A 25,449-nucleotide genomic window follows, 5' to 3' on the forward strand; every position below is an offset into this window, starting at 1 on the left:
GTGGGGGCGTGGCCGGTCGCGGGAGCGCGCGCGGCTGTGGAGGGCGCGGGAGGCCGCGGAGCCGCGATCGCCGCCATATTAAGGAGCGCGGAACCGGGGACCCCGTCAGTGGCGGCCGCAGCCGGACCCAGCGGGGCTGTGGACTGTGGAGGCGGCGCGGCGCGGCACGGCGCCGGAAGAGGCGGGGCCGACGGAGCCAGCGGGTGACGGGAGCGAGCCAGGTGAGGTGGCCGGAATCTGGGGACCCGCCCCCACCCCCCCGGGCCTGAGCTGCGTCCCCCGAGACGGGCCAGACGGCGGCGCAGACCAACCCAGAGCCCCCTGGAACCGAACCGACGGGCCATGCTGCGACCCCCAACCTAGGGCCGTCCAGGAGGCGGCAGGACCCCCGCACGTTGCCCCCTAAACTGAGCTAGGCCAAGGGTGACCTCAGCATCCTACTACCGTCTTAACTCTCAAATCCTAGCCTCACCCCCAAACCCGGCCCTGAGTGACTTCCCCAACCCGGGCCACCTGCAGCCTTCTATGTACCCTCGCAGTCATCGTCCACAACCCTTTTATAAACATGGGACCGAGTCCTGCCCCCCAAAGCCAAAAATGAGGGAAAGCTTCCCATCCCACCCCCAGAACAGCGGGCCCATGCCCCGATCTGTACTATTCATCTCTAGCTTGTCAAACCCGGGTCTTCCAAGTTCCTACCATCCAGACTCAAATTTAAACAGTCCCACATAGCTGTTGCGACTCACCCAGGTTCGAACCAGCCCTCGCCCCAATAAAATCTCAGTCTGAGCTTTGTGGACCCTGAATTAAGCAGGCTGTCTGGGCGCCCGTTGTATTCACCGCACCCCTCTCCGCTCCTGACACACAGAAGCACTTGGGCAATGCGGTTTGAATGCATAAGTGCTCCTCGCACTCCCCAGCCCCTCTGTTTTCTAATCCTCTACACTTCCAGCCTGACCCATTGCAGCCACCCAGAATCAAGCTCTCCCATTTTGGCTCTGACCCCACAAAAATCTATGGTGATCTGTCAGTGTCCAATTGCTCTGAGATCCAGACAGGTCTGTCTCTTCCTGCAAGCACAAGTCAGCCACCCCAGGCCCCCCACAACCCCCAGTCCTGCCCCAAGGGTGGACTGCTCTCCCCTGCTGGAGGTGCTTTCTCATATTAAAAACTGCCCTGCTCGACCCCTGCATTGGCCTTGCACCATCTAGACCGGTCTCCAACTCAAAGCCTGAGACCCACCACTGCAGATGTCCAGCCTAAACCTGTTTTTCCCTGTTTTCCCCTCAAATCATCCTTTTATTCAGGGTGCTTGGCAGGCTGGGAACTAGATCCCCTTATCCCAGTCCACCAAGAGATGTCCGCATGCCTCTTGCTGGTGAGGCTGTATCTACCCATTACTACCCTCCCCCCAGTCTTAATATAGGTGTTTTTTTTTTATAGTTGACATACAATGTCATTACTAGTTTCAGGTATACAACATAGTGATTAGACAGTTATATACCTTATGATCTCCCCATATCTGAGCCTCCTCCCCAAACCTGTCCCCGCATGACCTCCCCGACCTGAGCCACCTCCAATTTATGACCTACCCCCTCCTTCCCACACTCACCCTCCACAGACGTCTAGCAAATACTGAGTTGGCCAAAAAATCCGTTGGTTTTTCAATTCGATGGGTCTAGGAGTGCTTATTTTTACTTCATTTGAAACAATTTTGTTACATTATATTGTGACAGCTGTCATATCATGTGCATTTAAAAAAAGTATCAAAATTGGTGAATTTTTGTGCAGCCATTTTAATATTGAATATGGAAGAAAATATGCAACATTTTGGTGTATTATGCTTTATTGTTTCAAAAAAGGCAAAAATGCAACTGAAACACAAAAGATTTGTGCAGTGTATGGAGAAGGTGCTGTGACTGATTGAACATGTCAAAAGTGGTTTGTGAAGTTTCTTGGTATCATTGACAACGCTTTGGCTGGATAATTCTTTGCTGTGGGTTGTCTTTCGCATTAGAAGATGTTTAGCAGCATCCCTGGCCTCTAACCACTAGAAGCCGATAGTGGGAGATAGCCATACTCAAATATCCAAATCAATAAAGTTACTGGTAAAAATGAAAAATGTGTCTTTCATTTTATGGAAAAAACATAGCGGACTTTTTGGCCTACCCAATAGCAGGTCTAGCTTTGCTCCCCCCCCCCCCAAACCAGCCCCTGCCCCACACCCTAACCTGTGCTTTTAGGAATTAGCCCAATCTAGTACCCATATGGCACCACCCATAGTTATTACAATATTATTGACTATATTCCTTATGCTGTGTGTTACACTCTGTTACTATTTTTATAACTGGCAATTTGTAGTTCTTAATCTCTACCGTTTCTTACTACACTTTAAATGAGCATCTAAAGAAAAATCATCCATCCATAGCACACATAGCCCAACCTTCCTGGAGTGGAGACAGGTGTGAGAAGCTTTGAAAAGAAGGAGGTTAGATGGTCTCCCCTGGAGGTGGGAGCTGGATGTGGATGGTGGAAGCTAATGAGATCCTCTGGGGATGGTCGCTGGAGTGGTCCATTGTCCCCTAGAACACATCCTAGACTGCTCATTGGACAGAATTTCTCCTGGACTGTCAGGGCCACTGATGCCAAGGGTCCCTTCTGTGTTGGCCCTAGTGTACTGGCATTTCCTTCTGAACCAAGAGTTGGAGCAGGTGTGCCAGTTACTGCCTTCTTTGTGAGGTTGGATTGCCCCAGGAGGGTTTTGTTAAGGAGTTCAGCCTTCCTCCTCCCAATACCAGGGCTCCAGGCCTCGGTCAGCTTTTGGGTCAAAAGGACAGTTGTTCTGTGGTGGGGGCAGTGTCTCAGTATCTGTGCTGGCCAGTCCCTTGCCCCCACAAAACGCAGACCCCATGTGCTGGCTGATGGTGGTGGCGGTTTGGGGCTGGGGGAGGAGTACTTGGAAGTAAACAGGAAGACCTAATGAGTCTTCAGAAGTGGGTCTGTACTGATTTCACACTGCCTCCTCTGTCTCAGCAGAACTCACCCACCAGTGCTAATTATTGGGACCTCTGTCAAGCAGGTTTTGTACACTTGGGACTCCTGACTTTGGGGAAGTCCAAAGTGCGTTTAGTTGTGGGGACCTTTTGCTCAGTGTCACTGAGAGGGATGAAGATCCAAAGTCGTTCTATCTGGAGGGCCCACTCGAGGATTCCTGGTTGATGTCAAGATCAAGGGACTTGGTCTTTTAGGAACCAGCCGAATTGCAGGTCCCCTGTAGTTTTTCTCGAGAGCAGAGGTTCTCAACTGGGGACATCTGTCACGCAGGGGGTGCTCCTCACAGTGAATGACCTGGCCTCAGTGTCAGCAGTGCTAAGCAGGGAGACCCTAGACTAGAGTCCAGACTGTGAGCCCTGGGAGGGCAGAGACTTTGTCTCTGGATCCTGTACAGTGCTCTCTTGAGGCTGGAGCTGGGGCCCGTGGCTTGAGCAGGTGCTGAGGGCCAGACCCGTTCTGGGGTTGGTACAGGCAGCCTGTGGAGCTGGGAAAGGAGTGTTTGTTTGGCGGCCCCTCTTCTGCCCTGAGAGCTCCTTGTAGTCTGGTTTCTGTCCAGTCACAAGCCCCAGTGGCCCCCTGCTTACCAACTCCACTGGTAATGGCCCTGTCCACCCCTCACTAGATCTCCCCGAGGGTCTGGCCACTTCAGGGCCCGCCCATGCATGCACACAGGAGCCGGGCAAGGCCTGCGGCTCCTCACCCAGTGCAGACCTCTCTGGAGCACTGGGACTGAGCACATGGCCAAAGCTCCCCCTTACGTGGTGCTCTCGCCAGAACCTTGTGCCCTTGACTCACTTGGCTGAGTGACACTTTCTCCTGCCTCAGTTTCCTCACATGTGACTGGAATGACAGAACACACCGCATTGCATCATTTAAGTGTTATATGTAATAAATGGTGTCCCTGCCCAGATGAAGTGGAGTGTAGAATCCACTCTCCTAGCGCTCTGTGCATTCTCTTGTCCTCCTATCTCCTTCACTGGCCCTGCTTTCTATTATGTTATTAATTTTTGTTAGCAACAGCGTTATTCATATGCAACTCTCATGCCATACAGCCCACTCATTTAAAGTGTACAATTCGTGATTTTCAGTGTGTTCACAGACTTGTGTACCCATCACCACTGTCTAGTTCCAGAACATTTTTATCATCCCAAAAAGAAACCCCTTTCCCACCAGCAGTCACTCCCCATCCCCTTCCCCCTGCCTCTGACAACCACAAACCCACTTTCTGTCTCTATCAATTTGCCTGTTCTGGACATTTCACATGAATGGAATCACATGTGCCTGGCTCCTCTTACTGAACATCATGTTTTCAGGGCTATAATGAGTCAGTGCTTTGTCCCTTTTCGTAGCTGAATAATATTCCAGTGTGTGGATGTGGCACGTTTGTTTAATTCTGGAGCTGCTTCCACCTTTTGCCTGCTGTGGATGGAGTTGCTACAGTCAGGAATAGGTTCTTGTGTGGTAGCTCTTACTGATCTGGACTCAGACGCCTCTTGGCTCCTGGGCATATCCTCCTCGGTGGCCTGCCCCTCACCCTTAGCTTTCTGTCCTTGTTTGCTGCTGGTGCCCAAAGCTGACTCCTCAACTCTAGGTCCACACAGCCAGTGACCAGTTATCATCTCCTGAATGTCCATCTCTCCTCCGCACCTCAGGTTGAGTGTGTCCGGAAGAGGTCACTCTTTCCTCAAACCTGTCCAACCCCTCCTCCCTTACAACCCCAGCCTCACAAGGGGCCCCTTCTCTCCATACCCCCCCATCTTCTCCAGGCTACCTCCTTTCTCGTGTGCACAGGCAGGCACCGGTTCCCTGGCTCCCCTGCTCACTACCTCTCTCTGTGGCCTCTACACTACACCACTGCCAGCCTGTAAACCCATATGTGATCGTGGTCAACCCCTGGTCCCTTTCCCACCTCCAGCCACCAGCCCCAGGAGACTGCCCTTGGGGCCTTCTCACTTGTTCCTCTTCCAGCCCCCAGCATGCTCTATGCACCCAGTGTCCCCCAACTGCTGCTACAGGGTCCTATAAAGCTGCAGGCCATTCCTTCCTGACCCCGTGCCTTTTTGTGCATGCTCTTCCCAGATCATATCTGGGAACCACTGCTTTGTGACTCTCAGGAAGGTCTTTTCCCTATGGGCCATGTCAGCCGCTACAGAAAGGACCAGGGTGCATTTGTGCTGTCTCTCACAATAAGGAGAGGCCAGCTGGGTGGTGGATAGAAGAATGGCGAGTGTAGGGGCAGGGGTAGATGGCTGGGTAGAGAGTATTTGTCTCTGTCTGCACTTTTGGAAGGGCTGAGCCACTGAGAGGTTAGTTCTCATCTGTGGAGCCTGCTGGTGTATGGAAGCAACTGTTTCTCCAAGGATGTCCCCTAAAGCAGGGGGTCTCCACTAGGGACCACATCAGGAGACCTCTGTGGTTATCACAATAGAGGGTGCTTCTGGCATTGAGTGGGGGCCAGGGATGCTACTCAACTCCCCACAGTGCCCAGGATGGCTCCACAGAGAATGACCCATCCCCGATGACAGCAGTGCTTGGCGGGGGAGAGTGGGGAGATAACCCTGCCCTAAACGTAGTAGGCTTTTTTGCCATCCCCACCTTGTACCCATAGATGAGAACAGTAGTGAGACGGACTGAGGAAGGGCTTTCTGACATTCAGGCTTCTTTTTAGGGGGTGAGCTCCCTGTCCCTGCAGGTGTACAAACAGATGCAGAGTTGTAAGAGGGTTCCAGGACCCCCTGTAAGGCCCCATCCAGCATTGGGAGTCAGCCCTCTGGCATCAATAACAGGATCACATAAGTGATCATAAATCATTTGGGTGTCGTGCCCGAGTTGACGTTCTTCCTTTTGGGGTTTGCGTCCTTTGGGCTGCAGCAGACCCAAACGACCCTTGGGTCTGAACGTTTCACCAGACTAGACATGGAGTCGGTGCTCTGCAGAGTGAGAGGTGGGAGACAGAAAGGTAGGGGCTTACCTTCAGGCGTTGTTTCCAGGGTTTAGAACAGCGTTCTCACCTGAGGTGGGTTCAGCCCCTGCTGCCATCAGTGTCACCATGGGTCCAGAGAAGAGGTGGTGATGGAATTCTCAGTCTCTGGTCTGTGGGCCCTGGGGGGTCAGCGACTGCAGGTCCCTACTTTCCAGCTCCGTGCTCAGCTCCTAGGACCGCCTGCACATGAATACATGCATGCTGGAATGTGCTCCTCGGGGGCCTCCACCACAGGGCCCCAGAGTAACTTGCCTTGTGGTGGGTTACATCAGCCACCCAGGAAAGGTGTGCCAGCTCCCCTCTGCATGCTTTTGCTTTCTCTCGGGGTGAGGCCACTCCCCTCAGAAGTCCCAGTTTGTGTCTCATCTGTCGTGGGGCCGGGCACACGGGGTTCCAGTCCAGAGTCCACATCTGTAAGACCACAGATCAGGCAGCCCGTTTCCTCCCATGTTCTTTATTTATTTTTTTAGATTTTACTTATTTATTTTTAGAGAGAGGGGAAGATAGGGAGAAAGAGAGGGAGAGAAAAGTCAGTGTGTGAGAGAAACAACTATCGGTTGCCTCTCACACCCGCCCCAACCAGACCAGGCTCGCATCCCAGGCACGTGCCCTAGACTGAGAATGGAACCCTTTGGTTCTCAGGCCAGCGCTGAATCCACTGAGCCTCACCAGCCAGGGCTGGGGGCAGACTCTTAAGAGCATCGGTCCTTTCCACCTTTGTCAACAGCATGGGGGAGGAGATAGGGCCCCATTTGGCCACCTGGCCTGCATCTGTAGCCAAGAAGTCATTGGGGCAGCAACATCTGTGGCCACCAGGGCACCTCCCATGTCACACAGCCCAGGTGCACTGTGTGATGGAGGAGCAGGAAGCAGTCATGTCTGGGACCTATAGTGTACCTTTTGCTGGGCCCGTGGGGACTGCTCCCACTTCCTAGCATCTCCTTTGAGTCAGGCACACACTTCACAGAAGTTGCGCCTGGTTTCATAGCAACATAGGCAGTGTTATCCCCTTATCCCCACTTTCTAGATGAAGAGGCAGGTTCAGAGAGGAGAACCTGCACACGACCACCTACATAATTTTGCTTGTCCAAAACTGTGCAGCCAGTAAGTCTTGGAGCCAGGACTTACAGCCAGGTCTGTCTCTCTGCAAAGCCTCCCCTTTCTCTGCTATACACTGCGTAATGGCTGCCTGGCGATACAGTATTTTGGTTTGCTGTAGTGGAAATGAAGGGAGCCTCGAGGGCTGCACACAGGCTCACCTGAGCCAAGGCAAAAGAACAAGGCCAGAGACTCGTCTCCCAGCCTCCCAGATCCAAGGTGAGCAGAAAATTGGGCAGCTCCCCTGTTTCTGGCTGGGTCTTTATCATATGGGACTTCACCAGCCTCTTAGAGAATGGCTGGGAATAAGATGATGGCCCCTCGGCCCCTGGCATGACCCCCCACCTTTCCCAGGAGGAATGGCCTGGTTCAAGGCCCATGGGTGGCCTGAGGGTGCCTAGAGCGACCTCCTGGCCTCCTAGTTCCTTCACCTGTGTGCCTGTCAGACAGGAACACTTTTCTCTGGAGGTTTCAGGGCCCTGTGAAAGTCTGCCCCAAGATGACAGTTCAGAGGGAGCCCCTCGTCATTTGTCGTCATGACCCCTAGTTGGATGATTCCTGCAGGAAGTGCCTGGTAGAGAGTCACATATGGTGTGATGAGCCATCCAGGGCAGTCCGTTGAGCTTTAGGCTACTGACATGTCAGTGCTGAGCCAAGGGACCCTCAGCCGTGGGAGTATTGTGACCTGAGCAGCCATAGCAGCTGGGGCTCCAACCCCAGCTGCACCCACTGCCGGCGCCCTGAGTTCCTTAGTGTGAGAAAGGGAGAAGGTCACGGCTGGTGACAAAATTAAGTAAAGCCTGTTGAGTGCTTTGAGCTGTGCTGGCTCATGGAGGGGTGCAGGTGGGGTTTGCCATTGTCAGTCATTTGTGTTCTGATGGTCCCCTGTGTGGCCAGGAGCAGTGTCCCATTCACCTGGGACCCCGGTGCCCACATAGAACATGGCCAGGTGAGTTATCACAGGCTCCTGTTGGCGGACTTTCCTCCCCTCTCCTCTTCCATATCCCTCGTGGATAGCAGGTGCCACCTGGCCAGTCTCTCTGTTGGCTGGTATGACTTTCTCCCCAGAGGGACAGTCACCCCACCTCCACCTGGGACAGTTCTGCCCCCAGGGGACAGTGGTGATGTCTAGGGCATTTGTGGTTGTCATGGGTGCTTCAGGCTTTGAGGGGTAGGGCCAGGGATGCTATTCAACCCCCAGCAGTGCCCCAGATGGCCCCCGCAGAGAATGACTGGACCCCAGGGTCAGCACTGCTGGAGGGTAGACCGTGGTATCACCCATTTTGTAGGTAGCACATTCAGACCACAGTCAGCCTGAAAACACTTGAGTCGTGGAAGATGTGTCACAGGAATGTCTCATTTCCTTTGGCTCCTTTAAGAGCCTTACAAAATACGAAAACAGTGAGGACCAGTTTTTCAAGATAAGCAACACCTCAAAGGCCTTGAAACCTGGCTTCAGGAAGTAAGAGTGCTCTGACCCTAGGGGCCTCGTCCTGCTGCGAGCTCACAGGGTGTGTGCCCATGCGTGCCTAGCCGGACGGGAGGCCCCATGCGCCTGCAGTACTGCCCTCCGTGGCCACATCCCCCTTGGGGAAGTTTTGAAGACAGTCTGTGACATGCTGCGTGCTTTGTCATCAGATGTGCCCAAACAGGCCCTTCCACCTTTTCTCCTTAGTAAGGTGGGGGAGCCTAGTGGGTAACTCGGTGGCGTTATTGCTCGTCTTACTGTTCCTTACATGGGGCCCCAGCCCACTGCTGACTTCATCTGGAACAGAGCCTCGCAGGCATTGGCACAGGATTGCCTTCAGGCCCCTTTGGCCGGCCTTACTCCAGGGTCACCCATATATGAACCGTAGTCTCAGCCAGCAAGTAGCCTCCGGGATCTGGCTCTGGATGCGGTATCTTGACAGTGCCAACACTGGGGCTGGGTCATTCTCTGTGAGGGCCATCCTGGGCACTGTGAGGAGCTTGAGCAGCACCCCCGTCCTCTGCCCACTTGGTGCCAGGAGTATTACCCACCGGGAGACCACAGATGTCCCCAGGCATTGCCCAGTGTCCCCTGGGGGCACAGTCCCTCCAGTGAGAACTGTTGGTATTATACTGAGAGCAACCTGTCTTCACTAAGTATCTGGTGAGTGAGAACCACGTGAGCCCTGCAGGACCTGTGAGGTCAGGGTAGCCAGGAGCAGCAGGGACAGCCCCCTCAGGAGGTTGCAGTGAGCCAGTGGGCAGCTGGGTCGAAAGCAAGGCCCCTGCTCCATTGCTGCCTGAGTTGGCCTGGCCAGGGTGCAGTTGCGGATCAGGCAGGAGGGCAACCCCCAGGTTGTCAGGCAGTCCCTGACATGTAGCCCTAGACATGTGGGAACCTCATTGCAACCTTTCCAGGTGACAAAGATTGTGCCCCTTTTCTCAGAGGAACAGATTGAGGTTTGTCCGAAGCAGTGGCAGAAGGCAGGCCTCCTGGCCCTTCATTCTAGGGTACCCAAGGGAAAGCGGGGCTGTCCTCTTTAGGGCTGGCTTGGTGGGTGAACGATGCCCATTGACAGTACCCTGAAGAGGGGACAGTGGCAGTGGGAAATGGGGCAGCCAGGGCTTTGGCCACTTCACCCGACCAGGGTCACCAGTCTGTACTTGGCACCCTTTAGGGCACAGCCTCCAGGTCAGCAAGGCAAGTACCTCTCCCAGGCCATGGTTCTCGTGCCACCACAGGCCCCGTCCCCAGCTCCCCCTTCCCCAGTCACAAGGCCTTGCAGATTGTCACTGATCAGTGGCTACTCAGTAACAGAGAACTCATTACTTTCTCTAACATTCATACTGCAAAGGTAGCAGAATGTTCTGGTGCACAGCCAGTTGTGCTCCAACCACTGAGACTCTTCCTGTCACATCATGCACTCATGTTGTCCCATCTTTCCCCTGCTGGTTTACATCTCTGAATGACTGACACCATCTCGTGACACAGGGAAGCAAGGCTTCCTCGGTCCCCTGACCCCTGTCCTCCAGTTCCTCTTCCTAGAGCAACCTCTGCTGCAGGTTTGTTCTCCAGCCTTCCAGAACTCTCCCTCCCCCACAGTGCTGCTCTCACAGGCCTGGGGTCCCCAAGACCCTGAGGCCTGCCCTTTGTGCTGCAGGGTCTCCTGCCCTGGAGGCAGCTGCCGAGGTCATTTCTCCTGGCCTGCTCTCATCGGCCGTCTGTGCGCAGCAGCTCTGTGCACAGGGTTTTGCACTTGCATGCCTGGGGTTGCTACGGGCAAATTCTTAGAAGTAGAAACACAACATTGAAAAGGATGTGCTTTTTTAGATTTTGCAAGCAGTTGCCAAACTGCCTTCCTTAGAAGTTGTACTAGTTTCAGCTCCTGCCAACATCGCAGGCAAGCAATCCCCTTGCGTTAGTGGCAAGGGCGTGTCCCCTAATCTCAGAAGAATCACCGGAGGCTGGCAGGTGGAACTGCCTTCTCCAACAGTGAGTGAGGGCGAGTGCTTCTCCAGGAACGGGTTATTCATGTCTTGTGCCGCTGTGGTCTATCCTCCGGGTGATAGATACTTTTCCTAGTTGTCTTTTATTAAAATGTCGTTTGTGGTGTGTTTGCCTTACAGACACTTTTTATTTCTCTGGTGATCAATTGACCAGCCTTTTCTCTTACAGCTTTGGGGTCTTTTGTTCTTCTGTGGTGCAGAAGCAGCAATCTTAGAGGAAGTGGAAGGGGGTGGTCCCCAAGCTGGCGCCGAGGTGTGGGTGTCCCCTGAGGTCCCAGTCCTTGGATTGGGGCAGCCTTCAGTGCTCTCAAATGAGCTGGTCTGCAGACTGGCCAAGCTCCAGGCCTTGGCTCCAAGGTCAGGCTGGAGCCGGGTCTCTGGGCTGCTGGGCAGGTCTGGTTGTGTGTGTCAGTTCCCTGGGGTCCTGTGGTGTGGGTGTGAGTCTGTGGCTGGTTGGACCTGCTAAGTGCCGTTCTCCTGAGATCTTGGTCTGTGTCCCTGTCATCATCTGTGTCTGCCTCTGCCTCCTCATCAAGAAAACCTGGTGAGGGATGTGGGGGCAAGGTGCTCCCAAGGGCAGCAGGAAGGCTCACCCTGTCAGGGACGTTACCTGCATTTACCAGGTCAGAGCCTGGGAAGAGTTAGTTCTAGAGCCCCTCCACCATGCCTGCGACCCCAGGGGTCCCTCCCCCAGTGGGTACCTGGTCTTGGAGAGACTATCCCAGGCTAGGTGCTGGGATCTAGCACCCTACTCCCACCCCCTCCAATTCGGCCTTAGATAGCTAGATGTTAGAGCCACTTTTTAAATGGGCTTCCTGGTAGCAGGTACCACCACCTGAAGTCATTCTCCACCTAGTCCCATATTTCTGGCCTGCTGCCTCTGATGCAGAAAGAGCTCAGGAGGGTGGGACCATGTCCATCTCCTTCCCTGCTGAACCCTGGCACTTGCCCCAGGCCTCTGGGCAGGCACTAAGGAAATATGTGGTGGTGGAATGAAGACCCAGTACCTCTTCGATAGATGCAGGGATCTCGGAAGTCAGGGGAATGGGGGTTATGGAGAGAAAAGTGACACAGAGGGTTGGTCGGCCGACCGCAGTGGGCCACACAGAGCCAGGCAGAGAGAAGGGCCTGCATTGAGCGCAAGCATCTCAGGAAGCCTCTCAGTAGCCACCCCCTAGAAAGACCTGGGAGGGAACTCCACCGTGTAGTCACCACCTTCCTCCACCCTGCTGCATGTCTGTCCTGCAACTGCTATAACAAGTCACTGCACAGTTGGCGTTTAAAACAACAAACTTACCACACAGTCACAGAAGCCAGGGGTCCCATACGGGTCTCAAAGGGCTGAAACTCCATCTCGGGTGTGGGCGGGGGGGGGTGGGGGGTGGGGGGGGGCCCTTCCCGAGGCTCCAGGGGAAAACAGTTTTCAGCCTTTTCCAGCTTCCAGAGGCGCCATACCCCTGACTCGTGGCCCTTCCTCCATCCTCACAGCCTGCAGCTCAGCCTCTTCCACCTCTGACTCCGACCCTCCTGCTTCTCTCTTATAAAGACCCTGTGCTAACTTTGAATCCTTCACCTAATCCAGAATCATCCCTCATCTCAGGGACCTTGACTTAATCCCATCTGCAAAGTTCCTTTTGCCTTGTGAAGCCAAGTGCTCACAGGTCCCAGGGACTAAGATCCTACACAGGTGGGCAGTCTGGAACCTCTTGGGCCCTCCGCAGCCAAGTCTAAATGGCCAGACGCTGCCCACTGCACGGGCTTTTGTAGGTGGCCACATCCGAGTGTAGCAGGCAGGCAGGGGACAGCTGATGTGCTGGTGACAGGAGGGCACACCACGCTGGGCATGTGTTCTGGACTCAGACAAATGTAGTGCTCAGCCAGCTGTGTGGCACTGAGCTTCTTAACGTGCTCTGGGAAACCAGTCCCCACTGTCTGTCTCTGAGGTGACTACAGCGTTTTCGGACTCTGCTTAATTTCTGATGTGCGGAGCACGTCCCAGCTGTAGTCTGGGGCCTGCTGTCCGTTATGAAGCAGACCAGCCCCACCGGCCTCAATGTGGTGCCCTTGGTCTGTGAATGGAGGTGGTCTCCATGGGAACAGAGCTCATCTGGCCAAGAAGGTTAAACAACTGTCACCCACAATGTGACTGGTCCCTGCACTGAGGCCCCTAGGGTCATTTCCTGGGGAGGTCTCTCACTCCCCCAGGCCCTGAGCCTCCCTGCCTGGGGAGAACAAGCTGCTGGCTTTGTCTGGAACAGTTCATTTTCAGCAGCAGTAGCTTGGTGGCTTGCACTGCATTTGAAAACCATGGAGAGGGGTGGCTGCTGAGCACAGGGACCGAGGCATGGCCTCCACCCAGTCTCCTGAGGGCTCACTGTCTGGTGGGCGGCAAGTGAGGTCCCAGGCAGTGCCAGCGGGGGAAATTAGCCAGCCTCTCTGAGTCTCATTTTTTTAATCTGCAAAGTGTGGGGGAAATCAACTGGCCCACCTCTGGGAGAGTGCCTGGTGATGGTCAGAACTTACTAGAACAGAGCTATGGCATCTCCTTTTTGTGTCCAGCCCCCTGTGGACCCCACTCAAAGGATGCTCAGCCAAGGCAGACCTAGAGCTCAGCTCTGGTTTCCACGCAGCCCGGTGCACTGGTCATCAAGGTGATTGGGGCCTGCCCTTGGGAAACTCCTTTGAACAGGTGTATCCACCTGGGACAGACACAGGCATCTCCGTATCCCACGTATGGCTGTGCTGCCACAGGAGTGGTCAGGTGTGGTGAGGGCACACTTCAGGGAGCTGCTGGGCAAGGCCTAGGCATTTTGGAGAATCTGTGGGGTGAAGGAGGAGGCAGATACATCCTGGTGCAAGCCAATGTGTGGACTTCGGGCTAGGCAGGGCTGGGCTGGGCTGATAGGAGGAGGAGGAGGTTGGGGGGGTGTCCCCGGCCCCTAGAGAGGTAAGGAGGTCCTGAAGGAGGGAGACAGCCATCAACCTGTTCAGGAGACTGTCCTGTGGCCACAATGGACCGAAATGTGTCTGGGGACCCCTGCCAGGGCAGGGTAGGTGGAGGGGACAGGAAGAATGTAGCCAAAAAGGGGTGGCTGCTCCCAAAGATTTATCCAAGATGGAGAGGGGCTAAAGTGCTATGGTCCCACTTTTCTCACTAAAGCAGGAAGCCTGCTGTCCGCTGAGGTGGGGGACAGTGGGACCCGGGGCTGCAGGCTAGCACAGGCTCAGAGGGGCTCTAGGTTGTGGAGGGAGGGCTGTGGGCACACTGGGGTGTTGCTGCCCCTCCCTCGGTCTTCACATCCTGATGCGCATGAAGGTGTGGGCACCCAGTTCACGATGCCATGCAGGGGAGCGCAAGATGAAACGTGCAAGCTCAGTAACGTGGGGTGTGGCAGGCACACACTGTGATGACCAGTGGCTTTGTTTGTGCTGTGTTTTGACCAAGCATCTGGCTTCAGGACTGGGCCACAACAAGGCAGCCCCATGTGTCTAGTAATGAAAGTGAAGGACGAGGACCTGGCAGGCTAGAGCTGATACTTCAGCCACACAGTATACGTGGTCTCCATGGTGGGCCCAGGAATTCATCGGAGAGGCCTGCCTCAACATCTCACAGCCTTCAGGCTCCAGCCAGAGGAGCAAAGGAACAGTGACTGCAAGGGGATTTTGGGGTGCAGAGCAGGCCCACAGCAAGAGCCTGTAGTCTGCTGAGCCCATTCTGTGCCAGGCTCTGTCCTGGAAACCTGCTTCACCCTCCAGGCTCTGCAGTGCCTTCAGGGGAGGAAGGACAGGCAAGCATTATTTTCTGAAAGCAGCCAGAGGTGTGGCTGTGGGTCTGGTTTGTGCCTGGGCCCTGGTTTGCCATCCCCGCTACAGAGAAGAGCCCTTCTCTCTGAGGCTACCACTCACATCTGCTCTTTCCTCTCGAGAGTGTTGTTTTCCAGCCTCCTTATACTGGTGAGCTCTCCTCTTCCTCAGAGAGGCCTCCCCAGTTTGGGTGGAGCTCAGGGGCAGCTGGAGGCTGATGTCCCTGGTCCCCATCAGCCCCGGCAGCTTCCTGTGGCACATACTGACCCACACCATTTTGTGCGTCAGGACGCACAGGCTGCCCTGCTGAGGAGGAACCTCAGTGGTACCGCCCAGCCCTTGCCCAGCCTCGCGCCTCCCTCTCAGGCCACGCAGCCCTTGGATGGCCCATTGCCTCAGAGGATCTGAAGCAGGAAGGCAATGAGATGGGGGGCCTGGGACAGGGCCTTGGGGCAGGGATGGGGGAGCCTTGCTCTCATAGCCAGGACAAAAGTGAAGGGTCCTGTCAGAATTGCCCTGCTGCGGACGCAGAGAGAAGGCCTATTTGTCTTAGTTGCGCCTCCCTGTGACTTCCAGGGCTTCTGGGGTACAGCCAAGCCTAAGCTCTGGGCTCCTGGGAGGGAGGACCCTGTCACATGGTAGGGGACCTCAGCTGTTCCCAAGGAGTGCCCTGTGGTCACCAGGTGGAAGTGGAGACCACTGCCCATGATGCTGAGCTTTCCTGCCCTTCCTGCCCCAGGCCAACTCGGTCAGCAGCCATACCTGCCCTGCCTCGCCATGGACCAGGACTATGAGCGGCGTCTCCTCCGGCAGATCGTCATCCAGAACGAGAATACGATGCCGTGTGTGAGTACCTGGCAGTCAGCCCTACCAGTGCTGGCCTGGCCTGGGCTGGTGGAGCTGGTCGGGAGACGGGGTGGGGGTGTCGTTGGCCCCTGAGCTTCAGCCCTCAGCAAATAGAAGGGGGTGCTGTGCAGGTGAAAACACATCCTCCCACCCTGGCCCTGACCCGTGCGGCCTAGTTGGTTGGGTGTCATCCCACAAAGTGAAAGGTCGCTGGTTCGATTCTGAGCCGGGCCACATGCCTGGATTGTTGGCTTGCTCCCCAGATGGGGTGCATACGAGAGGCAAACTATCGATGTTTCTCACATGGATGCTTTTCTCCCTCCCTTCCTCTCTCTCTAAAAATAAATATTATCTTAAAAAAAAATCTTCCCCCAAAAGTCTCCCATGGTGATGCCACAGCCAGCCTCGGCATGAATTCCCATCAGCACTTCAGTATACCTCCCCTGCTGCTTATTCTTCTAGCGCCTGTGCCTCCCAGTCCGCAGGGGGCACCGGCGCTTCCTGTAGGGCCATAGTTAGGACTGATTGAGGGCTGACAGAACGTGAGCCGCCTTCCCATTTTCCAGACCAGACACTGAAGGGCCCAGCATCGCAAAGCTGGGGTTCTGGCCCCACAATCTGTGCAGGGGAGTTGGCCTGGGGGTGACCAGGATGACATGGGAGGGGACAGGGTGCTGGAACACAGGAGCCTATGGGGTAGGGGTGACAGGGCTGAGGGGCCTGGGGAGGATCCTTCCTGTCTCTTCAAGCTTCTGATGTTGCTGGAAATCCTTGGCTTTTAATTTATTGGGAGAGGGAAAGAAACATCAATTTGTTGTTCTACTTATTGATGCATTCATTGGTTGCTGCTTGTGTGTGCCCTGACCGGGGATCAAAGCCACAACCTTGGTGTATCGGGATGATGCTCTAATCAACTGAGCTACCTGGCCAGGGCTAATCCTTGGCTTTTAGACCCATCACTTCGGTCTCTGCCTCATTTTCACATCCCTTCTTCTCTGTGTCGTGCCTCCGGCTCTCATAAGGACACCAGTCTTTCATTTAAGAGCCTACCCTACTCCAGTGTGACCTCGTCCTAACTTGATTCAATCTACAGACACTATTTCCAAATAAGATCTCATCCCAGGTACCAGGGGTTAGGACTTCTATGTACCCTTTTGGGAGATACAGTCCAACCCACAGCAAGTTGCTGATAGATTAAGGACATTCGCCAGCCAATTGAGTGGGGTCAGAGGGTTGGCCAGAAGCAATGCATCATCGCCTTCACGACTTGGTTCAGGTGGTTGGGTGATCATTCTGTGAGAGAAGATCCCCATTCCCTGTGGGAAACGGGGGTGACGGGGCAACATGCTCTCGGTGCTCGGGGAGTAAACGTTTAACTTTCTGCTCCCGTGCTTGTTTAGAGACAAACACAGCCACCTTGCAGTGTGCTGATGTTTTGCTGTCAGGAAGCACCCGGGTACAGACTGACCTCTTCCTGCCCCACAAGGCTGCCAGCAGGGTCCCGCACATGAGTTACTTACCTAAATGTTTCACCTGTGCCCTTTGGGTTTCCAAGATTGAACCCCTCATTCAATGGTCAGAGGACAAGTGTAGCAGGCAGGGTGGGTCAGGCTGGGGGCTTCCACCCAGCCTCACCCTGCCATCCTTTCAGGTCTCAGAGATGCGGAGGACCCTGACGCCTGCCAACTCCCCTGTGTCCTCCCCCAGCAAGCACGGGGACCGCTTCATCCCCTCAAGAGCCGGTGCCAACTGGAGTGTCAATTTCCACAGGATCAATGTAAGGGCAGAGGGTAGGGGAGAAGTACCACTGACCCTGCAGCCTGGGGTGCAGCCGGGCCGCTCCAGCTCACCACCCCGCTCTCCCACAGGAAAATGAGAAGTCTCCGAGCCAGAACCGGAAAGCCAAGGATGCCACCTCAGACAATGGCAAAGGTCAGGAGTCAGGGTCCCAAACACTCTGTTTCACTCCCTTACCCGGTCCTACCCCAGCCTCTCAACATGTTTGGTGCCTGCAGATGGCCTGGCCTACTCGGCCCTGCTGAAGAATGAGCTGCTAGGGGCTGGCATCGAGAAGGTGCAGGACCCACAAACAGAGGACCGCAGGCTGCAGCCCTCTACGCCTGAGAAGAAGGGCCTCTTCACGGTGAGCCTGCCAGCTGTGCCCACACTGACCACGGCTTCTTGCCGGGGATAGAGATTCTTGTCCTCCATGACTGACCCAGTCTCAGCCCTCACCCCTGGCCACCTGTGCTGTGTGGAAGCTCCTTCAGGCCACCTAGTCTCGGCCTCCTACGTTCCACCTCTTCACATACCAGCCCGGCTGGGGCTCTTGAACCCCAGAGAGGGCGGGAGAAGGCAGGACCAAGCCCTTTTAACCCCAAGGCTTGCCCTGTGGCCCTCCAGGATGCCTGCTGAGACAAAGGTGACCCTGGGGCAGGTTCCCAGGTGCAGGGTGAAGGGGCAGTGGCCTCAGCAGAGCTGCCCCACAGAGCACGTTCACACCATCCGAGGTCATGGGGGCCCCTGGCAGTGCTGGAAAGGGCCTGGATTTGGTCCCTCAAGGTGGCTAAGGGGCTGGTGGCTGCAAGGGTGCAGGAGCATGCTGGCAGTCACTGCCAAGGGGAGGCCTGGTTTGCTTCTCCCAGTTCCTGGATCTGAGGACACCCACAGTTAGAGGTCCTCCTGGTTAGGATGAGCACCAAGCCCCATTCTCCCACCCAACCACCAGGAGCTCAGGGTACCCAAGCTTTGGGGTCTGAGGTTCCTGAGCTCTGGGGCCAGGGCGTCCACTCAGGAGGTGTGTGTCCCCCGCCCAGTATTCCCTCAGTACCAAGCGCTCAAGCCCTGATGACGGCAATGACGTGTCCCCCTACTCCTTGTCCCCCGTCAGCAACAAAAGGTAAGTCTGGGTCTTTGAGAGCCGGGGACGGCGGGCGGGCAGCTGGGCAGTACGTGAGAGCTGCAGTTAGTCCTAAGACCCCTCACCGGGGCACACTGTAGGCCTGAAGGCTTTAGGTCCAGACTGGGGTAGGGGGATTCAGGGAGAGCCCTCTGGAGGAGGTGCCCAGCAGAGGGGACAGTGTGGCTCTTGAGGTTTGGGGTGGCCAAACACCTGAGGGTAAAGTGCTTGTGTCCATGGGGGCAGTTTTCGGGTCACACGGATAGAGGGGCAGGATGAATGGGAGGAGATACACCAAGGACTAATGTGAACCAGGGGTAGTAACACTAGCCAAGGAGTATTGCTAACCATGTGGCTGATTGACATAAAATCATTGTCCTGGCTCTCCCTACAGTCAGAAGTTACTGCGGTCGCCACGGAAACCCACCCGCAAAATCTCCAAGATCCCCTTCAAGGTTCTGGATGCACCCGAGCTGCAGGATGACTTCTACCTGAATCTGGTGGATTGGTCATCTCTCAATGTGCTCAGCGTGGGGCTGGGCACCTGCGTATACCTGTGGAGTGCCTGTACCAGTCAGGTGGGTGCCCCAGTGCCTGCAAATGTGTGCACAAGTACTTGCATGTGTGTGCCTCAGGGTTGGGGGTGAGGCTTCCTCCAGTAGCTGAGCCAGGCTGGCCTGTGTGAAGGATGAGTGTGGCTGGTGCTCCCGAGCCCAGAGCAGCATTGTGCTGCCCTCTTATCCCTGGGGCCTACCCTCTGAGTACACTGGAACTCAGGAGTAGTCAGCAGGTGTGAGTGGGGCCCCCTGTGCCCCTCCTGCTGTGGGCTGTCTCCTGTGATGATGCAGAGCCCTTGCTCCCTGAGTTTGGCCTCTGCCAGTGTCTGCAGAGGAGGGGAGATGGGTGTTTGGGCCTGGCTGAGCCTAGGGGCTGCCCCACCCCACCCGCAGCACTAACTCTGAGCTGCTGCTAGGCCCGCCATAGGCTCAGACCTATGAAAACGCCCTGGGCGGAGGGTGCATTTTCAGAGATTAATGCAAGTGAGTTCAGAAGAAGGTGATTCTCCCTAGGCAGGACTGCCACCTGTTGGAAGCACCCCTGGGTGTTTGATGCATCTGTGTGAAGCCCTCATCACCTGAGGGCCCCTCCCCAGACTTGGCAGTCACTCATCCCTGTGCTCGCGTGTGTCCCCTTGCAGCCTTCAGCCTCCTGGGCACCCCAGCTCCATTATCTCAAGTCCCGCACTGATGATAGTGCCCATGGGCCTGAGGTGTGACTGAGTGAGTGAATGAATGAACAGATGGATGAATGGATGAGTGGATGGCCAAGACCTTGAAGGATCAGCAGGCAGCACAACAGCACACACCGACTGCCTCCTCCTTCCCACAGGTGACCCGGCTCTGTGACCTTTCTGTGGAAGGGGACTCAGTGACCTCCGTGGGCTGGTCTGAGCGGGTCAGTACACAGGGCTTGGTCCCTGGCTGGGCAGGGCCAGGCAGGGGAGGTCTGACTGGGCTTTGCTGGGAAGGGCTTTCCACAGTGTTTGGGGGTCTGAACCCAGAGTAGCCAGAACCCAGCCTGGAGGTCTTGTCCAAGCCCCAGGGTGATATCTGCACCCCACCTGTCCCCAGCCTGGTAGAGATTGTTATAACAACAGGGTTGCTGGCAGGACTGCCGGACAGAGAGACACAGTGTTGGCCACAGCCCCCACAGAGCTCCATCCCCCCCACACCAGCCAGCAGGCAGCCCAGGCTCAGGCAGGCGAGTCCTCACATTGAAGTCATGGGTCTTAAGTGTGCGTTGGCTGGATTTTGACAAATCCATGCTCTCTTTGACCATCTAACCAGGAAGTTGGGGGAGGGGGCAGGGCTGGCCCCAAGGTCCTGCAGCAAGGAGGAAGGAGAGGACAACCCAGGGAGTCTGTCTCCACACCTGGGCCTGATGCCCGCTCTCGCCCGGGTCCTTGGTCCTAGGGGAACCTGGTGGCTGTCGGCACACATAAGGGCTTCGTGCAGATCTGGGACGCGGCTGCAGGGAAAAAGCTCTCCATGCTGGAAGGCCACACGGCGCGTGTCGGTGAGGAGCCCAGGGTCCTGACGGGTGGCTGTGATCCCAGGGGACAGGAGTAACACTAGGCACAAGAAAGTGATGATTCCCAGAGCACGCTGTTCCTGAGGCCAGGCCTTGGCCTAACCCCGCCTTCCGCCTGTCCTCTAGGGGCACTGGCCTGGAACGCTGACCAGCTCTCGTCCGGGAGTCGGGATCGCATGATCCTGCAAAGGGACATCCGTACCCCACCCCTGCAGTCGGAGCGGCGACTGCAGGGCCACCGGCAGGAGGTTTGCGGGCTCAAGTGGTCCACAGACCACCAGCTCCTCGCCTCAGGAGGAAATGACAACAAGGTAGACTCCCTGAGCCCTTCACTGTCCCGGCCTCCGGATTGTCCCGCCCACCTGGCCTGCCCGCATCCATAGAACAGGGATGACAAGGGTATGCCCCCAAGGGAGGACCATGATGGGTTGGGGTGAGGCCATTCATCTTCCCCTTGGGGGTTTGCCTGTGGGCCACAGCCGCTGGGAGCCTCACAGTTGCTGCCCCCCCCAGCTGCTGGTCTGGAACCACTCAAGCCTGAGTCCCGTGCAGCAGTACACAGAGCACCTGGCCGCTGTGAAGGCCATAGCCTGGTCCCCACACCAGCATGGGCTGCTGGCATCTGGCGGCGGCACGGCCGACCGCTGCATCCGCTTCTGGAACACACTCACAGGGCAGCCGCTGCAGTGCATCGACACAGGCTCCCAGGTGTGCAACCTGGCCTGGTCCAAGCATGCCAACGAGCTGGTGAGTGTCGGCACGCTTTGTGACGTACACGAGAAAGTGTAGGAGCCCTACAAAACCTCCTTGGGGTCCTGGGGTGAAGCCAGGCCCCTGCCACCCAGGTCACAGAACCAGATCACAGTCTGGAAGTACACATCCCTGATCCGGGCACCCGTGCCTGCTGACCACCAGGAGACGCTGCCTGAGCTTTGGGTGCAGTGTAGCTTCCCGTCACCTTCCACTCATCAACCGGAGTTTGGGGGCAACCGGCTAGGCAGGTTCAGGTATCTTTGCTTTCCAGTGGGCATCAGGGGTAGTAGACAGGCTTTTGTATGAACCCTGGGGTCATGGGAGGCAAGCCCAGGCTCTGAGAGCGCCCTCTCCGTCCCCCAGGTGAGCACGCACGGCTATTCACAGAACCAGATCCTGGTCTGGAAGTACCCATCCCTGACCCAGGTGGCCAAGTTGACTGGGCACTCCTACCGGGTTCTGTACCTGGTGAGTCTGCACTGGCGGGTCCCAGACTCAGCGCCAGACCCCGGGGAAGGCAGGGTGCAGACCTAGCTGGCAGCCTCCCCGACCTGGGTCTGTGAGGTAAGGGGTGGGGTCGTCTGGGCCAGCTCCTGTGTCTGGACCCAACAGCAGGGCAAGTTGGTTCTGCTTTCACACGTTGGCTGTGTCATCCCTTTGAGTCTCCTTTCCTGAACTCCCCAGCCCCGCGAGGACGGGCAGCTCTGCCCTGCTGGCAGTCTCCACATACTCGTTTATTTTTACCAAATCGTGTATGAGGAAGCACAATTAACCCCCATTCAACTATTTTCTGAGTGGTTGAAAATCTCTGAGAACGGTCATCAAGTACCATGTGCAGGGGACAGGAGCCCCTCCTCAAACACAGTCCCTCCTCAAGGGTTTATCTTTCTTTCCGGAAGAAATGTTACGTGCTTAACTCTTGTATCTTTTGCCTGAGTGCATGGAATAGACCTGCCCTCCCCGGGGGCGGGTGGGGGCGTGGGCGTCCTGTGTTTTGGCTTTGGTGGGAACCCAGCCCCCCAGCGTCTCCATCCCATCATTGACGCCATCCCTAGGGCCAGTTGCAGGGCACAAGTACACTGAGGGTCTCCTCCTACAGGCCATGTCCCCTGATGGAGAGGCCATCGTCACTGGTGCTGGAGACGAAACCCTGAGGTTCTGGAATGTGTTTAGCAAAACCCGTTCGACAAAGGTAAAGTGGGTCGGTATCAGCGCCAGGTGTTTTCCCCACGCGCGTCCCCTCGGCCTATCCTGGGGGCTGTCCCCACCGCCGCCTGAGCAGCCCTGTTCACCAGACTCTGCTGTAACTTCCCCCTGGGATCCCTGCACCCCGGTCTCTACTCCTGCCTCACTCTGCACCCCGAGCCAGGGTGCTCGGCACCAGGGAACAGTGGTGCCAACTCATGCTCCTCCTCTGGCCCGAAGCCTCTGTTTGCCCCAGCTGCAGGCTCAGCTTTCCCTCCTATGTGCCCTGCAGGAATCTGTGTCCGTTCTCAACCTCTTCACCAGAATCCGGTAAACCGTGGGCCGAGCCATCAGGGCAGAGGAGCACCACCTGTCATCACATGCATGACCCTCCCTCCCCGTCCATGTCCCCGGAGGAAGCAGCCGGGGTGGGCGGGAAGCCGGGCCCAGAGAGACCCTGAAGATTCTCATTAAAGCCTGATTGCGAACCCTGTCAGCGATGTTTGGGGTGGGGGTGTGGTCGGGCACCGGCAGGCACGGGCTCCAGCTCCCTCCACACTGGGTAGCTCTGTGGCCCCAGCTCTGACACTAGGATGGGAATGGACGCCTCTCTGGACCCCTGCCTGCTTCCCTTTGTGTCCGTCACCACCTTGTCGGGCTGCATGCTCTTCTCAGAAGCATGGGTTCGCCACTACTGCCACCACCCACGCCTGCGACAGGACGGACAGCTGGATGCCAAGCCGGTCAGCCAGGGAAGGGCCCAGCAGTAGGACGCAGGTCAGCCCATGGATCGACAGGACGCTCCTAGGTCCCTCTGTGGCCGCCACTGCTGCCCCTGTGCCGGCAGCCATCCGGTGACTTTGCTAGGGGCCGGGTGTCAGGAGCAGGCCCCAGGCAGGCTGTGCACCAGAGGAGGTCATCTCCAGATGGACTTGTTCAAGGAACACTGAAGTTTGGTCCACTTGCCATCATGTGCTTGCCCTGACCCTGTACTGTCCTTGTCACTAACGGGGTCACAGCTGAGCTCTATCACCAGCGGGACTGTAGTGCCTGCGCCTTGTTGAGTGTACAGATCCAGGTGACCTAAGGGTGGTGCCTCACCCTCCTCCATCAAGCCACCCCAGTGTGCCCTATCTGTGCCTGTGGCCACGGGGAAGCCAGGGAGGGGGCGCTCACTGGCCCTCAGAAGCTCCCCAGATTTTCCCTGCCCCTGCCCCCATCGTGTTGTCCTCTGCCTAAGCTGTACCTGGACACCACCTCATTCCCAGACCTGGAGAAATTAGAGGGAGAGAGGTGGACCCAGTTGTAGGGTGAGATGGAGGTCACCCTGGCTCTGCTTCGAGGCCCCACTCCTCCATCGTCCCCCCCGCAATCGGCCACACGTGTGCATGTGTGTATATGTATTTGTGACTTTTTTTGGTTGGTTTTGTGTTTTGTAGATGGGTCCTAGAAATGCGTAAGGCTAGCTGGGGAGTGTATAGCCCACCCACTATGCCCGGGGATGACAGGTGTCTCAGCTTTTAAAACCTTCATATAGGAGGGGCCATCAGCTGAACCTGCTTGGGCTTGGGGAAGGGTAGGACCCTGCTTCTCCTGCCCCATCCCAGCATCTGCGTGCCACAGCCTCAAGCAAGGACACTGTACATAGATGTGTGTATTTCAATTGGTCGTCATTTTTGTTTGAGTTTTGTTTTTTTTTTAAATAAGAAAACAATCCTTTTCCTACCACACCCTCACCCTGTGCAGCTGCCGAAGAGCTCACCGCTGGCTCTGTGTGAAGGACCCATGCCTGGGACAACAGAGAGTATAAAATGTGTGTTCTCCCGCCTGCAATCTGGTGGACTGCAGAGTGAGCCTTGGTTCTCGTCTAATGCAGTATCGTCGCCATTAAACCAGGTGTGGGCTCGTGCACGGCTAGGGCTGGCTGTCTGGCTGTCTGGCCCTAGTTGGGCTGGCTAACAGCCCCAGTCTGCACGCACTCAGGGCCCCAGACCAGCCCTGGTGATCAGCCTACCCGGGGAGAGCTGTCTGTAAGGGATGCCACTGTCCCTGACTGCATGGCCTATAGGGCTGAGTGTGGCGTGCATTTTTACCAGTCCTTGCAGCCCAGCTGGGGAAGAGGTGCCACAAGCCAGGGGTGGTGGTCTCCACATGCAGTGAGGTAGGGGCAGGGGAGGGTGGGCCTACTGGGGGCTGCAGGCTGTACGGTAGCTCTCAGGCAGGGCAGGTGCTGCTGCTGCCTCCACCCAACAGAGGACCAAAGCCAGCAGTGGGGGTATCACCCCCCAGTGTCTGCACCTGGGGAAGGTTGAAGGGTTAGGTGGAGTGGGGCAAGGTCTGTGTCACATGTCCTGTGATCATTGAATGAAGCTTTTTTGGGAAAGGAGTTATGGGTGAGGCAGAGGCCAGTGCAGCAGTGTGAGACCAGTGGACTTTGCAGCTGCTCAGGGCTGGTGGAGCACCCCAGGCCCTTCCCTCCAGGTAAAGGTCCCTGTCCTAGGCACTAGGGACAACAAAACAGACCCTATCCCAAGACCTGCCCTGGTGGAGCTTCTGTTGGGTATGAGGGAGCCGTGTGCTATGTTACGGAGGTAGGAGGCTTTGGGGAGGGACTGTTTTGAGTCCAGGGCTTGCAACAAACTTGGTGCTGGAGCAGGGGCTTGAAGAAGAGCAGGAGACACCTGGGCGGAGGGCTTTCCAGGCAGTGGGCACAGCCTGTGCAAAGGTCCTGGGCAGGACAGTTCCTGATGTGTTGGAGGAACAGTGAGGAGGCCCACATGGCTGGAGCAGAGTGAGTGAGTAGGGGTAGAGAGGGAGGAGATGAGGCAGGGAGGGGCCTGAGCAGGTCGTGCAGGGCCTTGTGGGCCATTGGAAGGGCCTGGGTCTCTACCCTTAGGGAGGTGGGAGCCCTGGGACTGAGTTGAGAAGGGAAAAGATTGCTGTGTGGAGACCTGACTGACCCCTAGTGCAGGGGTACAGAGAGGCCACAGAGGAGGTTCTACCAGGCTGGTGATGTGACCTGCCAGGACCAAGTGGAGGTGGTGAATGGAGGGCAGATTCTGGATTTTATTTTTTTTAATTGTAAAATGTGTGTGACTTGGAGCTTACTGTCTTAAATTGAACAATTTGGTGTCGTCTGGCGCATTCACAATGTTGTGCAAACAGCACTGCTTTTTTTTTTGTTTCATTTTTTTAAAAAGATGTTATTTATATTTTTTAAAGATTGTATTTATTTTTAGAGAGAGGGGAAGGGAGGGAGAAA

General features: G+C 56.2%; 1 protein-coding gene across 2 annotated transcripts; it reads left to right on the forward strand.

The window, feature by feature from the left end:
* Positions 1 to 25,397, forward strand: FZR1 (fizzy and cell division cycle 20 related 1). Of its 2 annotated transcripts, none has more exons than XM_024568753.3 (14): positions 1 to 221; positions 15,153 to 15,259; positions 16,911 to 17,036; positions 17,128 to 17,191; positions 17,275 to 17,402; positions 18,076 to 18,158; positions 18,553 to 18,736; positions 19,548 to 19,613; positions 20,132 to 20,234; positions 20,376 to 20,560; positions 20,763 to 20,996; positions 21,366 to 21,470; positions 22,102 to 22,203; positions 22,480 to 25,397. In XM_024568753.3, exons 2-14 carry the CDS (start codon positions 15,191 to 15,193, stop codon positions 22,519 to 22,521), a joined length of 1,491 nt encoding a protein of 496 aa, XP_024424521.1. In that variant the 5' UTR covers positions 1 to 221; positions 15,153 to 15,190; the 3' UTR covers positions 22,522 to 25,397. The 2 variants fall into 2 exon arrangements, with proteins under 2 accessions (XP_024424521.1, XP_024424523.1); XM_024568755.3 differs by having other exon boundaries at positions 22,102 to 22,194.
* Positions 25,398 to 25,449: the final 52 nt, after the last annotated feature.

The sequence above is a fragment of the Desmodus rotundus genome, chromosome 9 (genome assembly GCF_022682495.2).
Source record: "Desmodus rotundus isolate HL8 chromosome 9, HLdesRot8A.1, whole genome shotgun sequence".
Lineage (NCBI taxonomy): Eukaryota > Metazoa > Chordata > Mammalia > Chiroptera > Phyllostomidae > Desmodus > Desmodus rotundus.